Raw genomic sequence first — 23,596 nt, 5'->3', positions numbered from 1 at the left:
CTTTAGTCTTTGCAACTTTACAGATCTTCTTTATGCACCAAGAGCTTGTAACACTCCAAAGAGAAAGGAAAAATTGAAATCGCATCATATGACCCCTTTAAAAGTGTTAAAAGAAAAGGCTCAATAAACTATTGCACAGATATAATACACTACGCATCAGTATCTCTTCCCTTTGTGCTTTGATCTTCTCTATGCTGCGCGCTGTGACTCCGTGTTGCTTCAAGCGCATCATTCTGCACATAAGCGCTTCGTGCCGCTCTGTATAGGAGCCTTTCATGTTATAATACTTTTGCGCAATGAAAAGATTATTAAAAGCCTTTCTTGTTCTGTCTTATCTATCATATGTTGCTGCCTCATTACTGTGCTATACATTTAAAAGAAATCTCTTTTCATTTTATAGTATATATTTATATATGAACATATTTACTGGGTTTTCATGAATGTATTTTACAACAACACAGAGCAATGTATAACATTTTACCAGATTTAGCCCTATACTTATTCACTTTTATTTGTTCCCCACTAAATAATGTTTTTTTCACTAACTGTTTAGAATTTATACAATTATTGTGCACTCATGAGTAACTATTGCTGCTGAATTATCCACTAACCTAGTTTATAATAGTATTTTTGTCATAGAGTATGATTATATATTTTTTCATTTGCTATTTTTCTTTATAATAAAGTTGTCTATATTTAGTAGCTTGTGTTTAACACACAAAAGAGTGATGATCAGGTCAACACACATTGAGGTATAAAAAATTCTACACAGATAAAAAAAAAACTGTGCTGGTATCGGTATCGGCAAATACTCAGATTTTTTGGTATCGGATCGGATCTGAAAAATATGGTATCGGTGCACTCCTAGTTTGTGAGTGTGCTTCAGCTTCAATGAAAGCCGTGCTGTGATTTAGAAGAACGATTAAACTGACTGAAACTTCCTGTGCATTCAATGGGTTAAACACAACACCTTCTGATTTAATCCAATGCAGTAAATGCCATTTAAATTAAAAAACGATCTTGGACTTTGTTGTCTATACCAAGCATGCTGGAAATCATAAGCAGCAACTCTATAACATCACTGATTTTGCGTCTTGTATGTTCAGTTAGATAATCTGTTAAAGGAAAGCAAACACACCTGGGGGAAAAGAGGCCTCTCGTCCTTGGACTTCTTGATACAGTCAGCCACCAGTCTCTTCATGGCTTTAGGACAACTCTTATAGAGCTTACTGAGGTCTGGAGACAGATATCCTCGACCAACCATGTAGATGATCTGAAGAAAACAGTAAATACAAAGCTTTAAGAAAGCACAGGGAACCACTGTAAATATATATGCATTCAAATATTTAGTACTAAAAACACAGCAGCACAGTCTTTTATTGTGGGACGTATTTAAATAATAGCTAACTGTTTTCAATAGACTAAACTTTCTCATAATCCTAACATAAAATTGATGAATCTCACAAAAAAAAAAAAAAAAATCAAAAACACATCCAGGAAACATTTTGATTAAAAATCAAACAAAATAATAAGAAGATTAGATTTTGCGTAATGTCAATTCTATTTTCAGAACCATTAGGATTATTTTTCCAGAAGCTGAAAAACGCTTCCAGAAGCTGAAACTCACACACACACACACACACACACAAACACACTCACACACTCAAACACACACACACAAACACACAAACACACTCACACACTCAAACACACACACACACACAAACAAAAAAACACTCACTCACTCACTCACTCAAACACAAACACAGACACACTCACACACTCACACACACACACACACACACAGACACACTCACACACTCAAACACAAACACAGACACACTCACACACTCACACACTCAAACACACACACACACTCAAACACACACACACACACACACACTCACTCACTCACTCAGGGTCAGACTAGGAGAGATACTGCATGCATGTCCACAAATGTATGCAGAGTCAAGTTGGATAAACCATTAGTCTCATATTAGCCTCTTGCTTACTGAAAGGCATGTGAAGAATTCGCTAAGTGCTGCCCTCTACAATTGATAAACAGATCAATGTAATATGTATGAACTTAACTATTAAAAACCTAACATAACATTAATAGCTTGGGTAAACCGTGTGCCTGTTTTGCAGCCCTTCAGGCTTTGTGTGTGTTACCTGATCTCGGTTAGCTATCTGTGAGTAGGGCAGCTCCCCAGTCATTAATTCAAACAGCACAATGCCAAAAGAATACACATCAGATTGGAAGCTGTACGGGTTGAAGTCCTGCATTCGGATCACCTCAGGTGCCTGAGGGGCGAAGAGCATAAATGTGGGTAAAGCTCAATGACAGATGCATGTTCAGAGCAGAATGAAACAGGCAGAATCTGAGATGCTGAGCAATGCACTGACCATCCATAAAATAGATCCCGATGTTTGTTCCACCTGTTGAGAACCGCTCCATCTGGCCTTCACTGTGGCCAGCCCAAAATCGCCGATCTTCACTGTTAGGCCTTCATGTAAGAAGATGTCTGTGCTCGAGTTAAAGTCAAAGTCTAGCAGCTTTTGGCAGTCTGCATTAAGGCTGCTCCTTCTAACCAAAAACAGCTCGTTTAAGACTAATTTATACTGGGTGAAAGAAATATTAAGCATGATGTAACAAAAACAGGATGTTATTTCCTAAATGAAATATATGGTTGTTACATTGTTTTTACCCTATTAATAAATGGCTGTTAGATTTACTTTGTACTAAGCTGATATTTTCTCCCTATACACTATAAGAATAATTTGAGATGTATAAAGCTGAAGAAAGGGCTTTGTTTCATCCGCAAGTGACTCTTTTTAATAATTATTGGCACATGAACATTGCAGACATTGGCAAAAACCAGGGCTTACTTTATTTTTGCCATACATTGTGTATAACTTGCCAACCAGAGATTGTGATTTTGGGAAGCTTTTACCATGATTGTGTGCAATATGCATCCGATGCTCCATGAGTGGCTGGTGAGGTGAACTAAATGCTAACTCTAGCTAAACCTATCCCATCTGCCTTTAAACCGCAAAAGAACAGAATGAATCTACATGCATCATAAAAGGATACTGTTTGATTTCATGTCACGGTGGATGATGTTTTTTGCATGTAGATAGCTGTGAGGGGGAAAAAAACATGATAAATGATTGCTGAGACATGCACAGTGAACTTATAGACACTGAATGAAGACACATCCATCAGTCACAGGATTGAAACTCACTCCATGCCCTGAGCGGTCTGTCTGGCGATATCTATCAGCTGAAACATCTGGAAGTTGGTCTCTTGCACATGGAGGTGTTTGTAGAGACTGCTGCCTTCACACCACTGCGTCACAATCGCAAGATTGTCTTTTGTCATGTAGCCCATGAACAACAGGATGTTGACATGTCTGGTTTTCCTGTGGGCAGCAAAAACACAACAGGACACAAAACTTCAGATGCATCGAATGCAAACATTCTGCTTATGCAATGCAATAGGGGTTGGCGATTTGACCGAATTCTTTCTTTGGCTCGTTTGGAGCGAATGTTTCAGAACCCGTCCCGTTTTCTCCCTTAGTTCGGTTCGTTTAGGCATCAAAATAATCAGTCCGAGATCACCTGAACGAGGTGGTCTCTGGAGCGGTTCGCTTGTGGTGAGAAAGCAATCTGACCCAACCGACCAACGAACCAAACGGTCTCATAATTCATAACGGGAAATATGTTATATTATAAGCAGCAGTGTCTGATTCTGTGAGCGAGCACATTAGCGCATTACAAGAATGAACGTAAACCGGTGAACTCTGACCAATAAGGGGACAGTTTTACTCACGTCACTTGCATAAACACAGCTTGGTACACTTTGCAATGTTGCCTTGTGAAAGTGAACCAAAGCGAAAGAAGGAAAATGCAACATTGTAACAAATTAAGTCCGTTTCAGAACAAAGCAAATGAACTACAGGTCTGAAAATGTCATTTAGGCATGGCATAGATGTGACCATTTCTCACACGGTATCATGAAATTCATCACGCATGAACACGATGAAGAACTATGATGAATAGCCCCCCCCCCCCAGTTTATTATAGAAATATTTGTTAAATAATTGTTGTTTAATCTATTTCAACACAATAACAAAACTATTATACTGTCTCATTATTATATATGATCTCAAATGCTAAAATAAATCAAATGTGTTTTTGCATCATTCTTGATGAGTTTGACTGACAGCTGTCATGTGAATTGGTGTTTTCTGTCTGTGTTTAAAGTCGTTTAGTGTGTGGTGTCTAAAGAATTTAAAACTAGCTGTTGCCAGTCGTCCACACAAAGATTACTTGTTTTATATTTTCAGCTGATGCCGGTGACTACCTGCACCTGTTTCCGAATGTAGGCCTATTCATTTAAATAACGAAATAAAATTGATAAGTTCACAGTTTTGAGTTGCAAATGCAGAATTGCCAACTCACATGTTCTCAAGCCAAAAATAAGACAATACTGCAAGTGCTTGGGCTGTTTAATGCAATTAAAATATGCTTTTCTCCAGTGCATTTTTTTATACACTCTGTTAAAGGCATAGTTCACCCAAAAATGAAAATTAGATTTACGCTAATAAATTGAATTGAAATGAAAATGCTTTACTCTATTTAAACTAGCCCATGATTTACTCACCCTCAGGGCATCCCTCTTTCAGATGAACACAATCGCAGTTATATTTAAAATTGTCCTGGCTCTTCCAAGCTTTATAATTGCAGTGAATGGTGCCCCTGTTTTTGAAGCCTAAAAACTGCATCCATCCATCATAAAGCTCCTCCACACGGCTCCCGGAGCCAGAGCACCCGGCGGATTTATGATGGATGGATGCAGTTTTTAGGCTTCAAAAACAGGGGCACCATTCACTGCCATTATTTTCATTTTTGGGTGAACTATTCCTTTAATGTTATGAATTTTAAGTCACACATCATATTTCCATTTTGCAAATCAGTGACATAACAGCAAGTAATTCAATTTTAAAGACACGTGAGCTTGCAAAATACTTCTATATATAATATATATTATAATATCTCACTTGAGAATTATCTGATACCCCTTGGGTAATCATTAGCTAACAATCATAATGTCTTTTAAATTCATTATTAAAAAAATTAATAAATAAATAAATACAACTTAAAAAAGCAAACTAGTTGCAAAATTGCAAAGACAGAAAAAAAACATGATTTTCTCAGCTTTTTGTCCAAAATGTTGCTTTTTTAATGAAACTTGCCCACATTCAGGTGTTGATTAAAAAAAAACTAATCATGTATATACATAATAATTTTTTTTTTTTTTTTAAAGAAGGCTCTGTTCTTCTTTTTTTTTTGACATATTGCATGTTCAGATATTCATTCATCAAAATATTCTGGGGGCCATGTAAGTTTTGTGAAAATGATCAAAAATGCTGGTGATGACTGGAAACTTAAAAACGCTGGCAGGGAAAGAGTTAAGGGCATATACTACTTCTAATGTTAATACAGCTATTGCTAATACCGTGACTGTCAATATTCTTCTCTTTAACAAATACATTTTCTTTCATCAGACTCATAAAGGTTTAAGTTAGAATATACGAAGATAAAAAAGTATTTTTCCTAATATCAGATTCCGAGAAACACACTCAATTTACACCGATGCATGGTAGTTTAATGTTTGCCCCTCAGCAGATTTATCGAGTCGTTTGACGTCTTTAAACCAAGCACTTGGTCATATTAAGCTTTTTATGGAGAAAAATGGGATCAGAAAGAGGCAGCTTCAAACTCGGATCAGCCGCATTAAAAGCTAAATCCACTGTCCTCACTCTTCACGCCGCTCTCCCAGATGTCACTCTTTTTGTTTTCTCTATTAGAGTAAACAACCTTTGCCAATAATACAGGCACTCCGAAAATGTAATGTAATACTTAGTAGTGCTGGGCGGTATGACAAAAATGTATATCACGGTATTTTTCAAAATTATACCGGTTTCACGATACATGACGGTATTTTTTTTTCATGCATGACCGGATGTTAACCATATTTTCTACTGATTGAGAGGAAATATTGCAGTATATTGACTTAGAATGCTCTATTTTACTGTCATGATGAGTGAATAGTGTCAAAAAATACCACACTAAATAGTGACTAAACACGACCCCTTTTAATACATGTTAACCAGGAGTCACTCTCATTTATAATCACGGCATCGTCTGATAAAATCACCATGCATCTACACTAAAGAGTGGTTGTTTTGGCTAGATTACTTTTTTTGTCTCATGCAGCACTGCCTGTGTCTGAGTAACAAACTAAAAACAACAACAAACAAAAAAGTGCATGTGATATTAACAGACGAACTACGCTCATATTTATAATTCCAAACAATCAGTAAGCGACAGGTGCTAGGAAACGCTGTTGTGTACTCATTTATTGAGGAGTCTGCTGCGGTGCTTCTCTGTCGCTCACTGCACAGAACAGACGCCGAGAGAGGCGACACTTCTAATCAATAAAAAGCCAGACCTCGCGCTCGCGGGACAGCACTGGCGAAATCCTCCAACTGAACCATAGCTAAGAGTTATCCAAAAAAGTCTCTAGGTTAGTCAGTATGAATGTTCTATGGAAAAAAGATGCTAAAAGGGTCTGTAAGTTGCTAAATCTAGTGCTAAAGTCGCGCTCGTGTGTGTGAGACGCGGGAGCTGATGGCAGGGGGCGGTGGATATTTGTGGCGGTCAGTGTGGATATTGTGGATGAGTTCTTCTGTGTCATCACGTTCTATTAGTTCTACAGCTTCAGTTTCGGAGCTTTCACGCTTAGTAACACATGCAGCTGTTCCCTCACCACAGTGCAACAGTGAAAAGGGACCCCTTTCAAACAGTGTCGCGGTCCGAACGTTGTTTAAGCGACATACACCGGTATTGCGATATTTTAAAAATTTATATCATAACAAAAATAAGCACCGGTATTCGGTATGAACCGGTATACCGCCCAGCACTAATACTTTGTGCATTGCTTTGCTGTCTTCCACAAACACTGTTTTAGTATGTTTTAATAGGTTTTGTGAGTAAATTGTACTAGTGAACTGTCACTCATAGAGCTCATGTTAAATGAGTACACGGGGACAGAATATGCTGCAATACTGTAATACGCAGGTTGCAATTTTCCTTTTGTTATATGTGACCCTGGAGCACAGAAGCAGTGTTAAGTCGCTGGGGGATATTTGTAGCAATAGCCAAAAATACATTGTATGGGTCACAATTATAGATTTTTTTTTATGCCAAAAATCATTAGGATATTAAGTAAAGATCATGCTCCATGAAGATATTTTGTAAATTTTCTACCGTAAATATATCAAAACTTAATTTTTGATTAGTAATATGCACAGCTAAGAACTTCATTTGAACAACTTTAAAGATGATTTTCTCAATATTTAGATTTTTTTGCACCCTCAGATTCCAGATTTTCAAATAGTTGTATCTCGACCAAATATTGTCCTATCCTAACAAACCATACATCAATGGAAAGCTTATTTATTCAGCTTGATGTCTGATGATCTCAATTTTAAAATAATTTAACCTTATGACTGGTTTTGTGGTCCAGGGTCATATTGTATACTGCTCTAAATATGTCATCCCCTTTGAACTGGGGACAGTGACCTGTTGACAATCAGTATGAACATCTCACCTAAGAACCGCCACCTCGTTGCGGAAGGCTTCAAACTGCTCCGGTGTCGGCTTGGTCACTTTTAATATCTTCACAGCCACATCACCTGCAGCGTGTTATAGTGTAAGTTAACCCAGTCATAGCAGCTAGACTTTACTGGAGCAGTTAATCTATGCTTACCGTGCCATTTCCCTTTGTGCACGGTTCCAAAGGAGCCCGAGCCGATCCTGTTCAGCAGCACGACCTCGTTAGCTTCAATCTCCCAGTAATAGCTCGAGTCTCTCTTATCCCTCGGCCGCTACAAAACAGCAACTAATGTTAAGCACTTAGTGAAGTAGGCTAAACAGTCATAATTCATGGCCATTATTATTATAATTATTTACATTTCACAACAATTGCACACATTTTCTGGTAACACTTTACAATAAGGTCCCATTAGTTAACATCAGTTAACGCATTAAATAAACTTAACTAACAAGGAGCAATACATTGGTTACAGTATTTAATAATCTTTGTTAATGTTAGTTAATAAAAATACAACTGTCCATTGTTAATAATAATATTAATAGATACGACCTTTATTTTAATAATGCATTAGTAAATGTTGAAATTGACATTGACTAAGAATAATATAATAATAAATGCTTTAGAAGTATTTTTTTCATTGTTAGTTCATGTGTAGTTACTACAAACAAATGAACTTAACTTTAAGTTAATGTTAAAGGAAACATATTCTGAAGTGTGACATTTTCCAACTAAATTCTCATTACTGTAATGAATATTTAAAATTGAAAAGTACAAATGTAAAGTAGACATCATTGTAGTATTTGTTGTTCTGCCATTAATGTGGTTTAAAAAAGCTTTCTGATTTTCACTACTGTACAACCATTTCTGCTACAATAATGAGAATTTGGGGGGAAAATGTGCTTAAAAGTCATGAAAATAAAATGCAAAATGTGACCAAACGATTTTTATACTCACAGACCACAATATTCAAACCATAGTGTTATGTTCAAAAATGATCATCATCAGACATCAGGCAACTGGTTTTGTGTCTACACTCTGGGAATACTGTTTGAAGTTGAGCTCTTTCATGGGTGTGGACTTCTCTTTATATCTCTGTGATAAGGACATATATAACTGGTACAGTTTTGCTGATTGGATTAGACTGGTGACACTCCAGAGTCTGAGCAGGTTCCTATTAGGGCTGTCAAACTGGCTGAAAAACTAAATATGATCAAAATTCGAATTATATTCTAATTTAAAATGCATAATTTCAGTTAGGGTGAAGGCCACAAGAGGGCGCATCGAGCAAACATTACTAATGCACGTTTATTCAAAGCATAAGATAATATGACTATCTGTGAAAAAAGTACATAATGTTTAAAATGTTACCTGTTGGACTCTGATCCGGAGAACTGCTAGCTGTAGAGAGATGGCCAAAAACATTAACCTGATCCATATTCATGCCCTATAACTAAACTACAGCAAAAACATTGTTATTGCATTCAAATGAATCTGTTTTGATGATTTATTCTTACCTGAATTGTGAATGCGCATGGCGTCCTGCATGAAAGGCAAACAAAAAAAATATTAAGGAATAACACAAAATTGCTCATCGGTATTTTCACTCTTGCAAATCCTAGAGCGCGCTGCAAGACAGAAGCACATTTTGCACATTTTATACAGTTTCCGGCTGTTATGATGTGTACTGTACACAACTAATCACACACTAGATAATTCTCTACTGTAGTTACGATCCTATTATTCCCTTCTTAATGTCCTTAATGTTTTTGAGAGTTGATTCTTGACATCAAGCAACATGAAGAAAGGGTTTGTGGTCATGCAAACACAGAACAGAGGCAGAAGAAGAAAGTTTAAGAGCTTCCTTAGACACAAACCCCTTCGATGGTTTCTTTTTAGATCCCACTTCTCATTGTCTCAAACACTTTCCTCTCACAGTGTCATAGGATGCTGCTGTCTTGAAAACGAGTCGGCTAAATTTCAAAGTATAGTAAGGTACATTTATTGCAGCAGCTGTTGTATGGTCTATGGCGAGGACTGGGGATGGTTATAACACTGTGTGAGTTGTAACGACAGTAGATTAACCACTAAACATCACACAATCACCGCCTGAGGTGACAGGATAGAGCAACAAAACTGATGCAGAAAAATACAGCATTTAAACATTATTAGTAGATTCTATTGTTTCATTTGATATACTGCATAACATTTTGTAAACTTTTAAATAATAAATATTAGAAATATCTGAGCTGATGGGGAGGAATGTAACGCTACTTTCCATATTTATGTCTACTGGACCTAAAAAGATTTCAATGCAAAAGTTCCAAACCTTTAACCATTTTATATACGTTTTAATATTTAAACTTGTTTGCTGCTTTAGAATTAAAGGTTTGTCTTTTTAAATTATTATTATTATTATTATTATGCAAACAGATATACAATTTACCAGTGACAAATTAAATGCAACAAATCACCAACAGCAACAATAACAACAACAATAATAATAATAAAGCTATAAATAGTGAGATATTGTAAGGCTGCCTCTGGGCCCTCCATGAGCACAGCATAAGTTGGGACAATCCCATCCTTGGTTTTGGATTGTGGCTGTGTTCAGGTTATCTGGGAGTTTTGATTTTTGTTTTGATTCATTTATCATTCGGATGAAGAGTGGTGATAAAATGGACCAAAAGTGTTTGTAGAACTCAGCAGGGAATCCATCCGGACCTGGTGCTTTATTGTTCGGCATGAGTTTAAGGGCATTAAAGATTTCTTGTTCTGTTAAAGGGGATTCAAGAGTATTTATTTGATATTTACAAAGTTGAGGTAGGTTGATATTGTTGAGAAATGAATTGATGTCTTTCTGAGACTGGTCTTTCTCAGAGGAATATAATTTACTGTAAAAATGTTGAAAGATTTGATTGATATCTTCTGGTGAATTGGTGGACTTCCCTGCTGTGTCTGTAATAACTGGTATTGCTGTTTTTTCCTTATTTTGCTTGATTTGATTTGCCAAATATTTACCAGATTTGTTACTGTGATGGAAGTTTTCTTGTCTTAGCCTATGAATTAGGATTGGGTATGTTTATTGATGAATTCATTTCATTTACATTTACATTTTCTTAATGTATCCTGTGTTTCTTCTGCTGGGTTATTCTTTGATTTTTTTGTTCCAGTTCAGCTTGTTGTTCCTTCTCTTTCCTTTTTGTGTAAACGGAGAATGAAATGATTTTTCCTCTTAGTACTGCCTTCCCTGCTTCCCACAGAAGAGATGGAGATGATTCCGGGGAGTCCTTCATCTCTAGAGAGCATGCACACTCTCTTTTAAAATAGCTGACAAAGTCATGGTCTTTCGGAAGAGATGTGTTAAATCGCCCATCTAGTAATGGGTTTATGTGGATTAGTTATATTTTATTTTAATGTTACTGGGGCATGATCACTAATAACTATTGGATGGATCTTTGATTCAGAAAGATTTGATATGATAGAATTACTGGTGAGAAAGAAGTCAATATGGGAATATGAGTGGTGGACTGGTGAGAAAAATGAGTATTCTTTAACGTCTGTAGACGCCACCTATCGCCAAGACCAAAATCACTCATGAACTGTTTTATGGTTTCTGCAGATTTCCAGATACGTTTATTGGCCAAACTGTTAGATCTATCTATTGTTGAGTCTAAAACTGTGTTGAAATCACCTGCTATTATGACTGGACAGTTAGAAAAATTTGAAATGGAAGGGAAAAAAAGGTCTGGAAAAAAAGATGGGTCGTCTGTGTTTGGGCCATATAAACTGCCAATTGTAACTGGGCTATTATTAATTGAGATGTTTATGATAATGAAACGTCCCTCGGGGTCTATAACGGTGGTGTTATGAACAAATTAGATTTTTTTACTTATTAGAATGCGTATTCCTCTCTGTTTTGTGTTGTAGGGAGCCGAGAATAAATGACTGTACTTTGATTATTTAATTTTGTTATGATCAGATTCTGATAGATGTGTTTCTTGCAGAAGGCATATGTCGGCTTGTAGTTTATTTCGATGGTTAAAAACTTTAATCCTCTTTGTCTGAGAACCAAATCCACGAACGTTCCAGGTTACAAAAGTGATAGATGACATGTTTTAATGAACAATAAGCAGAAATGTGTATTAATGTGTGGGTCTGTTCGTACTGTATGTGTATAAATGTGATTGTATGTATTCGAAGGGGTATGGCAGTGCATATGTGTGTGTGTTAGCAGACTGACAAAACTACAGATACATAATTAACAGAAAGTACACAGCAGGACAACAATAAAACAAAAACCATTAAATACAAAACATAGGGTGGAACATGGGGAGGGGCACGAGACCTAGGTGCAAAAACAAGAGCACATCTTATAGATTAAAGAAAGAGAGCGAGAGAGAGAGATCAGTTTATCATAAAGGTTTCACTTTTTACCTACATTTAAGTTTTTTAAATTTTGAATTTAATGCATGTACAAAAATAATATATGATGTTTATATTTTATATTAGTTAGTTCTATTAGCACATTTTCGTGGCAAGTTTTTAAAATAAGTGAAAAGATTTAAAATAGTTTTATGCATGGAAACAGGTATGGATGTTATAACTACAAATTTTACAACCATCCCAGGCTCTGCAGCTGGACTAGTTACAGACTTGGTGGAATAGTTAAAAAAAATAACAAACCGGGATCATCATTAACCCTCATGTCATTCCCTATCTGTATGCATTTTGAAGAACAACATCAGACCCCACTGACTTTTATCACACGGAAACACTGAGACACTTTTCTGTGGAACACAACATATGATACAAGGGTGACTAAATAATGTTGTAATGAACTTTCCCTTTTAAAAATGAAAGAGTAACAAGCTTTGTATCGTAGAGTAGATTACTGATTATTGCAACATGGAAATAAATAGTAGGCACAGTGAATTATTAAGCTCAGAGACGGACTTCGCACCAAACACAGGCTGCATCCAAACTTGCAAACTGTTGTGTTCACAGGCAGTGTAAGAAAGCATCTATCCGTAAAGGCAACAAGACAGCTGCACTGTTTTAAACACAACCTTACTGAAGAGAAGAACAGCACCTACTCTTCTCTTCAGACAGAACTGCTGATGGCCCCAGGAGCTTGGAGACGTGTCTAGCTACTCCCCAGCAGCGTGTAACAACACGACAGTGTAGAGAAGAGGGAACAAGAGAGAGGAGAATGGCAAATCTGCTCGCTTTCATTTATTTTATCAAGCTTGTGGATATTAGATTAGAGTGGAGATCGAAAAAAGGTGGAAGTACAGGATAGAGAAGAACAGATAATCTTCATGGCTGGAGTGACGGCTGGTTTTATAGCAGAGTTTACCTCGATCTGGCTGCTGTCGACAGCCACTGTGGCGCAGACATTGGGAGTGGAGGTGGAGCGCAGTCTCTGTGTCAGAGCCGCTCCAGACGGGGGGTAAGCGCTGGAGAAAATGAAGACACCAGGGTTTGAATCACTGTGCACAGAGCTAATGGAAACACACATCTCAGACTACAGCATATAAACTGACCGTGTTATGTGAAACAGACTGTCGGAGTATCTAGAGACTAAACATCATAGAAATTTGGGGGTGGTGGGGGGACTGGTATAATAACGTGAAACTGCATTTCATGCCCGTTACGAGCTGTGATGGGTGTAAAGTGAAAGGGCTCATGCACAGATGTTCTTTGTCATCTACTGCATTGCATGCATTAGTGAATCAAGCCAGTGACTAAACTCCCAACTCTTTCGTGATTATTTTACGCACAGAAAGCGATCAAAGATCACTCTCTTTATAATTGCTGGCGCAGGTTACAAAAGTGATAGATGACATGTTTTAATGAACAATAAGCAGAAATGTGTATTAATGTGTGGGTCCGTTCGTACTGTATGTGTATAAATGTGATTGTATGTATTCGAAGGGGTATGGCAGTGCATATGTGTGTGTGTTAGCAGACTGACAAAACTACAGATACATAATTAACAGAAAGTACACAGCAGGACAACAATAAAACAAAAACCATTAAATACAAAACATAGGGTGGAACATGGGGAGGGGCACGAGACCTAGGTGCAAAAACAAGAGCACATCTTATAGATTAAAGAAAGAGAGCGAGAGAGAGAGATCAGTTTATCATAAAGGTTTCTCTTTTTACCTACATTTAAGTTTTTTAAATTTTGAATTTAATGCATGTACAAAAATAATATATGATGTTTATATTTTATATTAGTTAGTTCTATTAGCACATTTTCGTGGCAAGTTTTTAAAATAAGTGAAAAGATTTAAAATAGTTTTATGCATGGAAACAGGTATGGATGTTATAACTAGGCTCTGCAGCTGGACTAGTTACAGACTTGGTGGAATAGTTAAAAAAAAATAACAAACCGGGATCATCATTAACCCTCATGTCATTCCCTATCTGTATGCATTTTGAAGAACAACATCAGACCCCACTGACTTTTATCATGTGGAAACACTGAGACACTTTTCTGTGGAACACAACATATGATACAAGGGTGACTAAATAATGTTGTAATGAACTTTCCCTTTTAAAAATGAAAGAGTAACAAGCTTTGTATCGTAGAGTAGATTACTGATTATTGCAACATGGAAATAAATAGTAGGCACAGTGAATTATTAAGCTCAGAGACGGACTTCGCACCAAACACAGGCTGCATCCAAACTTGCAAACTGTTGTGTTCACAGGCAGTGTAAGAAAGCATCTATCCGTAAAGGCAACAAGACAGCTGCACTGTTTTAAACACAACCTTACTGAAGAGAAGAACAGCACCTACTCTTCTCTTCAGACAGAACTGCTGATGGCCCCAGGAGCTTGGAGACGTGTCTAGCTACTCCCCAGCAGCGTGTAACAACACGACAGTGTAGAGAAGAGGGAACAAGAGAGAGGAGAATGGCAAATCTGCTCGCTTTCATTTATTTTATCAAGCTTGTGGATATTAGATTAGAGTGGAGATCGAAAAAAGGTGGAAGTACAGGATAGAGAAGAACAGATAATCTTCATGGCTGGAGTGACGGCTGGTTTTATAGCAGAGTTTACCTCGATCTGGCTGCTGTCGACAGCCACTGTGGCGCAGACATTGGGAGTGGAGGTGGAGCGCAGTCTCTGTGTCAGAGCCGCTCCAGACGGGGGGTAAGCGCTGGAGAAAATGAAGACACCAGGGTTTGAATCACTGTGCACAGAGCTAATGGAAACACACATCTCAGACTACAGCATATAAACTGACCGTGTTATGTGAAACAGACTGTCGGAGTATCTAGAGACTAAACATCATAGAAATTTGGGGGTGGTGGGGGGACTGGTATAATAACGTGAAACTGCATTTCATGCCCGTTACGAGCTGTGATGGGTGTAAAGTGAAAGGGCTCATGCACAGATGTTCTTTGTCATCTACTGCATTGCATGCATTAGTGAATCAAGCCAGTGACTAAACTCCCAACTCTTTCGTGATTATTTTACGCACAGAAAGCGATCAAAGATCACTCTCTTTATAATTGCTGGCGCAGTCAATTCAAGATCAGAGCGAGTCTATCAATGATTTGATTTCTGCATTTCCACCAAAACTCCCGTTATAATCAATGACACGGTTTACACTGCTCAATGAGTCTAAAATCTACACTGTGTTTTCAGTTGCACTTTATTTTACAGTACGTGTACTTACAGTGTACCTACCTAAGAAAGTTCTGCTAATGTAAGGCAACTACTTAGGGTAGGGTTAGGTTTAGGGTTAGTACCTATGAAACAGGACTGTAAAATAAAGTGCTACCGTGTTTCCACTGTGTTAGTTATGAGGAAAGTATTGGTGAGATTGCAGGAATCGCGTCGCACTGTGTGTCGGCAGACATGGCCGTTTGGCTAGTGTAGCGCTGCAAGATGAGTTCAACTCGGCGGTTGTTACAGTAAAAACACAGTCAAAGTTTAAAAAGAGTTTCACATGTAATGCTTATTTCAAATGCAAAGGCGTTAGTCAATCACAGCAGTGTCCTAAATTCAGGGTGGAAAATGATTTAGATTTAAATTATGACCATTCTGATAAAAAACATACTAAGATTATAAGTGCACCTCAGGAAACATTATAAAATCATTTAAAAAATGCATTTCATGACCTTCTTAAAGAGCCAAGTCAAAAGAGACCGCCACATATTGCTTGCTAGGGTTTTTTTTTCTCTTTCTTTTTTTAATTTTACTATCCATCAGACAAAAACATAAATCGGATTGCCTATGGAAGTAATAGGAGACCTCTCAACAAGAAGCAAACTATTATTAAATAAAGCATTATTGATGTATGCAACTTATTATTATGTTTTTCATATACTATATATATATATATATACACACATGTACGTACATTGGGCCTCATTCATGAAATACGAGCTAACGATTTTTCCGGCAGACATGGCCGTTTGGCTAGTGTAGCGCTGCAAGATGAGTTCAACTCGGCGGTTGTTACAGTAAAAACACAGTCAAAGTTTAAAAAGAGTTTCACATGTAATGCTTATTTCAAATGCAAAGGCGTTAGTCAATCACAGCAGTGTCCTAAATTCAGGGTGGAAAATGATTTAGATTTAAATTATGACCATTCTGATAAAAAACATACTAAGATTATAAGTGCACCTCAGGAAACATTATAAAATCATTTAAAAAATGCATTTCATGACCTTCTTAAAGAGCCAAGTCAAAAGAGACCGCCACATATTGCTTGCTAGGGGTTTTTTTTCTCTTTCTTTTTTTAATTTTACTATCCATCAGACAAAAACATAAATCGGATTGCCTATGGAAGTAATAGGAGACCTCTCAACAAGAAGCAAACTATTATTAAATAAAGCATTATTGATGTATGCAACTTATTATGTTTTTCATATACTATATATATATATATATACACACATGTACGTACATTGGGCCGCATTCATGAAATACGAGCTAACGATTTTTCACAAATCTGAGGTTTATGATGTGTTTGTAAATCCAGAAGAGTGTTTTTGGAAAGGCCCATTTTATGCGCCAATTACTCAGAATTAGGGTTGCAAAAAGGTGGAAAATTTCCAGTAAATTTTGAGAACTTTCCAGGATTTTTTTGGAATATTCCAGGGATTTTTGGAAAGTTTCTGGAAATGTTCCACCCCTTTGCAACCTTACTCAGAATTTACTTATATATGTACGAACGAACTCATAAATGAGGCCCATTATACATTTACAGAAAACAAATGGTTTCAAAGCTGAAATGGGGGCAAAGCAGTCTGAGATGAGGCAGAGGTTACCTGCTAGGGATCCTCGTCAGGGATTCCCTCATTCTCCGAGATGTAAGTGCAGGGAGAGATGGAGTCCCACTCTCGCCAGGAGTCGGAAACAATCTGTCAGAGGTCACATCAGTGTCATGCGTTCTGGAATAATTCTACTCACTTCTTTGTTCTGAAGTAGGAAATAAGACATTTTCCTACCATATGAACAATTTAAGCTTGAATGTGAAGCATATTTTTGTTAGTCCACAGTCAGTGAACCACCAACAAACTGCACTTACCAAGAGCATATTTAATGGTACAACGATGTAACCTGATCTGAATTACGCACACTGGGTCTTTTCGAAGCAAATACTGATGTGACTATTTGCAGTGAATCTGATCGATAAATCATCTGATCATATCATGGAAACATTTTTTTTTGATTGTGCAAACCCTATTTTTAAGTTGCTGGATATGTTCTGCGAGTATATAAGAAACACTCACAGCAGTTGTCTGATGTTGGTCCAGTCGACACACATTGTGGGCACTTTTGTGCTGCAGTGCTCATGGAACTTGTAGCCACATGTTTGGCAACGGAAACCATTCAAGAGGAACTTCTGGCATATGTCGCAGAAAGCCAATTTCAGAAATGTTTTTCTAACCTGAAAATGAAATAAATAATAGATTCAGGACTCTTTTATTAACTGTGAAATGAAATGTTCAAGATGCACAAAAAACCCCTCTGCAGCACTTACAAAATTGTGTGTAGTTAAGGGAACATGGTCCAAAACCTCCACTAGAAGTTCCTCCCCAATGAGCGAGGTAGAGTCTGTGTTCCAGTCCATACGAGACTTCTTGCTGTAATCATAAACACAAGGTAGCTCATGAGATCAAGCAAAAACTGCATGAGCACTGTGTGGGACTGTTCTGTACATGCTTGCGGAGTGCTTATTCCTGCCCCTTTCTAAAGGCCAATGTATACGGTTTTACATGTACACTACATTATCTATACAGCGAGTGGGACAAAACATCATCAGCACCATTTAAGACAATTAAACTGATAATTCATTTGTTTTTAACTAGTTGCTGCTTTGGAGAACTGCAACATTAGCTGTTAGCTGCATGCTCCTGGGTTACATGTTACACAGCAAGGACGGGAACTTGGCTTTTGTCTTTATTCACCGTTTTGAATAAAAATATATCACTTATGCTTTGTTTCAGGGGTTGAAGGTAATTCAATTTATTGCAATAAACATGAGTACTCTGAAGAGGATGTGTTGTAAAGTAGATCTTGTTAAGTGAATTAGAATCAAAATCATGTTAATATCATATTGGACATATCTTCCAATTTTAGTCATAATCAGTATCAGAAAATAACACTATCGGTCGACCTCTAATTCTTCATCGATTTTTAAGAACTTTAAGAGAAGTGATTCTGATGCTGCGTGTAGTGAGTGTAGACAGCATTTGTTTAGCCAGTTAATACTGAGTGTAATGATATACTCACATCATGATTCAGTTTACTGATCTCACGATGCAATACTCTCACAATACTTTAAACACAGCAAGATGTTAAAAGTTAAATGAGAATTTATTATTATTATTATTATTTTAAAGGCATATGATAAAGTTAACAAAAAGTATTGTTCATAGAAATGGTAAATTCGATAGAATCTGACATAAACTCTACTGTAAATGTTGTTTCTTATTCTCAAATAGCCGTAAAAAAAGGTTTTCAGGCTGGACCAGTCAATGCGCAGTCTTAAAGGTGAAGTGCCTTGAAACACGCAGAGTTATGCTATGTGGTGACGTAATTTCAACTAGAGCAGGAAGACGGGGCGGGACATATCGAGCAGCCCCGCCCCCTTTTTAAATAGCCAATAGTGCTTCGTTTACGTCACAGATTGGGCCAGAGCCATTGCGCTCGGTAAAGCTGCATTTAACAGCGTATGACAGCCACAGTCTAATAGATCAGCCCTTTAGATTCAATATGAAACTGTTACTAAAGCAAAACAGTGATTATAATGATGCTGAGGATGTGTGGCTTGAAAATTGGGTCATTTATGTTGCTGCAGGACACCGGTGTTATCTCTTCTACTCGCCAGTGCTGTTTGTCTAAACGTTTCTCCTCCTAATCTGATCCGAATCGCTATAAAATATAGAATTCTGTGTAGAATTCAAACGGGTCTGATACAGTTTGTGGTCTGCGCGACTCGAGCATATGATCCGCTCCGTGATATCGTGTTTCTGGACCGAAGCAGACGGTTCGCGTACACAACACAACGCGAAACCAGACTTCTTTCAACCCAATGGAAAGCATATTTGTGACCCTGGAGCACAAAACCAGTCATAAGGCTCATTTTTTTCAAATTGAGATTTATGCATCAAGCTGAATAAATAATCTTTCCATTGATGTATGGTTTGTTAGGATAGGACAATATTTGGCTGAGATACAACTATTTGAAAATCTGGAATCTGAGGGTGCAAAAAAATTGCAATATTGAAAAAATCATCTTTAAAGTTGTCCAAATGAAGTTCTTAGCAATGCATATTACTAGTCAAAAATTAAGTTTTGATATATTTACAGTAGAACGTGATCTTTACTTAATATCCTAATGATTTTTGGCATAAAACAAAAAATCGATAATTTTGACCCATACAATGTTTTTTTTGGCTATTGCTACAAATATACCCCATACTTAAGACTGCTTTTGTGGTCCAGGGTCGCATTTACACTGTCTGAATCGTTCCATATCCCCCATATAGTGCACTACGTGCCATTCAGCATACAGAAAATATTAATTCTGTGAACAAATGACCTATTTCAGCTGCAGTGTCAGCGTCTATTTATAGTGCAGGGGGTGGGACATTTCAGATTCTAGAGAGCATTTGATTGGACAGAAAGTTTGATGAGAAGCTGAAGTGCAGGGTGACGTCATCAAAATTGCCGGGAAGTGAGAGACTGTGTAAGTTTTGAAAGCTTATATCTTCTACACACAAATTTTGGAGCACACTAGCTTATAGATAACTATAAGTCAAACATATTCATACTAAAAGCCAAAAAATTTACATTTTGATTTCATGGGACTTTAAGCGTGGGCTCCGGACACTGTTTCTATGGCAACCGGAGCCTCTAACAGCAGCTGCAGTGATGCGATGACTTTAGCAAATAACTCTTTTAGCAGGTGCGACTTATTCTGCCATACTGTGCACTGCACTTTTCTCCCTCTCATAGTAATAAGAGTGCACAATCTTGGTATTTCAAAGTCTCAGGCTCAGTGGTAGAGCATTGCGTTAGCAGCGCAAAGGTTGTGGGTTCGATCCCCAGGGAACACACATACTGGTTAAAAAAATGTATAGCCTGAATGCACTGTAAGTCGCTTTGGATAAAAGCGTCTGCTGAATGCATACATTTAAAAAAAATAATAATCTGTTGCATGGACCGACCTCCTCTGTCCTGGATGGAGACTGAAGACAGCGCAGCACTCCGGCTGGAGCCCTCGAACCTTCAGCGCTTTGATCAGACAGCTGTGGAGCGTCAGGCCTGGCCGCACATTCACCTTCAGGAGCGTGCACATCATTGCAAAGCACAGAAACACACAAAATAATCCATGAATATGATTTTAATTTCACATCCTTTAAACAATAAAACTTGCAAGCAGACTTAAATGCCTTTTATGCTACAAGCAGACTACCTTCCAAGGAAGAACTTAAGTTTTACTTGTTTGAGACAGCTTATTGTTGAAAGGAAATTATTTCTTAAAACTGTACTACTGTAATTACAACAGTTTTGACCATACCCTTCTGTGTATTTTTTCCACTTGCACTACTGAATGTTTAGCAGCAAGCACACAGTGGCAACCTTGGCTGAAGCGTTTATTTTAATATGACTGAAATATGACTGAAATGCGTTTTCCCTGCTACTCTATCATGAACAGAAATCTAATCTGGCTCTCTCACCACAGTCCGCTGCTGGTTGGGTAGGAAGACTCGGATGGTGCGGCTGGTTCTGGAGTCGTCTGAGGAGCGGTGCTGACATGGCACTCCTTGGATCACAGGAGACATGCATGAGCTCTCAAACACAGACTCCTTCATTCCCAGACCGTTGGTGATGGATCTCCATGCTCCCTGAAGCTGCTCCATTACAATAGCCTCTAGCACTCACGTCTGGAAAAAACAAAAACAAAAAAAGTGTGATTCTACGAACTGTACCATGATGCTAGCTGAACAAACTCAGGGTTACAGGATTAGTTCTGAGCTGACAAAACCAAACCAATTCACTCAGGCTTTGTTGGTTTGTAACCATGACACGGATCATCAACTTTCTCTGTCAGCTCAGGCTCTGATCCTGAGTTTATGGAGCGCGTGCACATGAAATTGGCCAATCACGTGCCATAAAAGACAGAAACTGCGATTTGCTTCTTGTGAGAGAGTCGGTGCTTGATTGAAAACATATTTACAGAGTAAAAAGACAAAAGTTGTCTGTGAAAGAGGACAACTAAAATAAAACAATCTTGCTTTGTCAGTGCAAGTGGAAGTTGTGAAGTTTATATAGTTTATATGTGACCCTGGAGCACAAAAGCAGTCTTAAGTCGCTGGGGGATATTTGTAGCAATAGCCAAAAATACATTGTATGGGTCAAAATTATAGATTTTTCTTTTATGCCAAAAATCATTAGGATATTAAGGATATTAAGATATTTTGTACATTTCCTACCGTAAATATATCAGAACTTAATTTTTTATTAGTAATATGCATTGCTAAGAACTTCATTTGGACAACTTTAAAGATGATTTTCTCAATATTTAGATTTTTTTTGCACCCTCAGATTCCAGATTTTCAAATAGTTGTATCGCAGCCAAATATTGTCCAATCCTAACAAATAAAACCTTGTTTATTCAGCTTTGAGATGGTGTATAAATCTCAATTTCAAAAAATGGACCCTTATGACTGGTTTTGTGGTTCAGGGTCACATATAGTTGATATTATATGTAGGTATACAGAGACTCAAAGTCATTTTTAAAGCTTTACCTATTGATTTGAAAGCTTATTTTTAGATTAGATATTATGTATCATTTGCATATATATACAGTGGGTACGGAAAGTATTCAGACCCCCTTGAATTTTTCACTCTTTGTTATATTGCAGCCATTTGCTAAAATCATTGCCGAAGGTTTACCTTCCACCAAGACAATGACCCTAAGCACACAGCTAAAATAACGAAGGAGTGGCTTTACAACAACTCTGTGACTGTTCTTGAATGGCCCAGCCAGAGCCCTGACTTAAACCCAATTGAGCATCTCTGGAGAGACCTAAAAATGGCTGTCCACCAACGTTTACCATCCAACCTGACAGAACTGGAGAGGATCTGCAAGGAGGAATGGCAGAGGATCCCCAAATCCAGGTGTGAAAAACTTGTTGCATTTTTCCCAAAAAGACTCATGGCTGTATTAGATCAAAAGGGTGTTTCTACTAAATACTGAGCAAAGGGTCTGAATACTTAGGACCATGTGATATTTCAGTTTTTCTTTTTTAATAAATCTGCAAAAATGTCAACAATTCTGTGTTTTTCTGTCAATATGGGGTGCTGTGTGTACATTAATGAGGAAAAAAAAATTTACTTAAATGATTTTAGCAAATGGCTGCAATATAACAAAGAGTGAAAAATTTAAGGGGGTCTGAATACTTTCCGTACCCACTGTATACTGAGAGTGACTTTATTTGCAACTATAAACTGGCTTAATGGTATAGGATGGTCAATTATTGGATGTTATTAGTAAACTATAATACGTTAAATCATTCAGGAACATGACTGAACAATACCAATAAACTACTGCCGTTACTGAACTTTGATGCCAGTCCCAAGCTCTGTGTAAAAGGCTACTATTACTCCCACCAAATAAAAACCTTAGCTCTTACACTTTTACATTTTGTCATGCAGATGTTATAGTCCCTTAGGCAGCTTTAAAGAACTGGTCCATAAATAATAGTATTACTTGTATCATATGGTTAAATTCACAAATCAGGCAACCAACTGGACCTTATTTACACACGACACTGCTCCACTGATCATGTGCTGGTTACTCCACTGCACACCTCGGATCACTTCCTCCTCACTCTTAACCTCAACATGGTTCCTGACACAACACATACTCCTCCACGTGTCATCTTTCGACGTAACCTACCCTCGCTCTCACCCTCCCGGCTATCTGCTATGGTTTCATCTTGGCTTCCTTCCCCTAAACAGTTAGCATCTCTTGATGTTAACAGTGCTACTGTTACTTTCTGCTCCACTCTTACATCTTGTTTAGATACTGTCTGCCCCTTGTCTTCCAGGCCAGCTCGTTCCACCTCTTCTGCCCCTTGGCTATCTGATGTTCTCCGTGAGTATCGTTCTAAGCTCAGAGCTGCAGAAAGAGTATGGCGAAAATCACAAAATCCTACTGACCTTAATGTATATCGATCACTCCTCTCTTCATTCTCTGCTAATGCCTCCACTGCTAAAAGGACATACTATCACAACAAAATTAACAATTCGCCTAACTCTCGCATGCTCTTTAAAACATTTTCCTCCCTCCTTTGTCCTCCTCCCCCTCCTTCATCAACTCTAACAGCTGACGACTTCGCAATATTCTTCATTAATAAAATTACAAACCTC

At 37.7% G+C, this 23,596-nt stretch overlaps 1 protein-coding gene across 1 annotated transcript in view; it reads right to left on the bottom strand.

The window, feature by feature from the left end:
- Positions 1–766: 766 nt before the first annotated feature.
- The window catches only part of raf1a (Raf-1 proto-oncogene, serine/threonine kinase a), a 27,438-nt gene continuing 4,608 nt past the window's right edge, over positions 767–23,596 (bottom strand). The window contains exons 2-17 of the mRNA XM_016238685.1: positions 20,899–21,105; positions 20,386–20,498; positions 17,694–17,796; positions 17,443–17,600; positions 16,978–17,070; positions 14,756–14,900; positions 9,199–9,223; positions 9,053–9,082; positions 8,717–8,811; positions 7,838–7,955; positions 7,679–7,763; positions 3,246–3,422; positions 3,095–3,141; positions 2,407–2,525; positions 2,173–2,304; positions 767–1,273 (exon numbers count right to left, since the gene is read on the bottom strand). Of these exons, the coding sequence (XP_016094171.1) occupies positions 1,103–1,273; positions 2,173–2,304; positions 2,407–2,525; positions 3,095–3,141; positions 3,246–3,422; positions 7,679–7,763; positions 7,838–7,955; positions 8,717–8,811; positions 9,053–9,082; positions 9,199–9,223; positions 14,756–14,900; positions 16,978–17,070; positions 17,443–17,600; positions 17,694–17,796; positions 20,386–20,498; positions 20,899–21,081 (1,794 nt within the window). The 5' untranslated portion in view covers positions 21,082–21,105 and the 3' untranslated portion in view covers positions 767–1,102. The remainder of the gene's footprint in view (positions 1,274–2,172; positions 2,305–2,406; positions 2,526–3,094; positions 3,142–3,245; positions 3,423–7,678; positions 7,764–7,837; positions 7,956–8,716; positions 8,812–9,052; positions 9,083–9,198; positions 9,224–14,755; positions 14,901–16,977; positions 17,071–17,442; positions 17,601–17,693; positions 17,797–20,385; positions 20,499–20,898; positions 21,106–23,596) is intronic.

Source organism: Sinocyclocheilus grahami, unplaced genomic scaffold (genome assembly GCF_001515645.1).
Source record: "Sinocyclocheilus grahami isolate Dianchi unplaced genomic scaffold, SAMN03320097.WGS_v1.1 scaffold545.1, whole genome shotgun sequence".
NCBI classification, from domain to species: domain Eukaryota; kingdom Metazoa; phylum Chordata; class Actinopteri; order Cypriniformes; family Cyprinidae; genus Sinocyclocheilus; species Sinocyclocheilus grahami.
The sequence above is the reverse complement of the archived record's forward strand: the minus strand, read 5'-3'. Positions and strand labels throughout refer to the sequence as shown.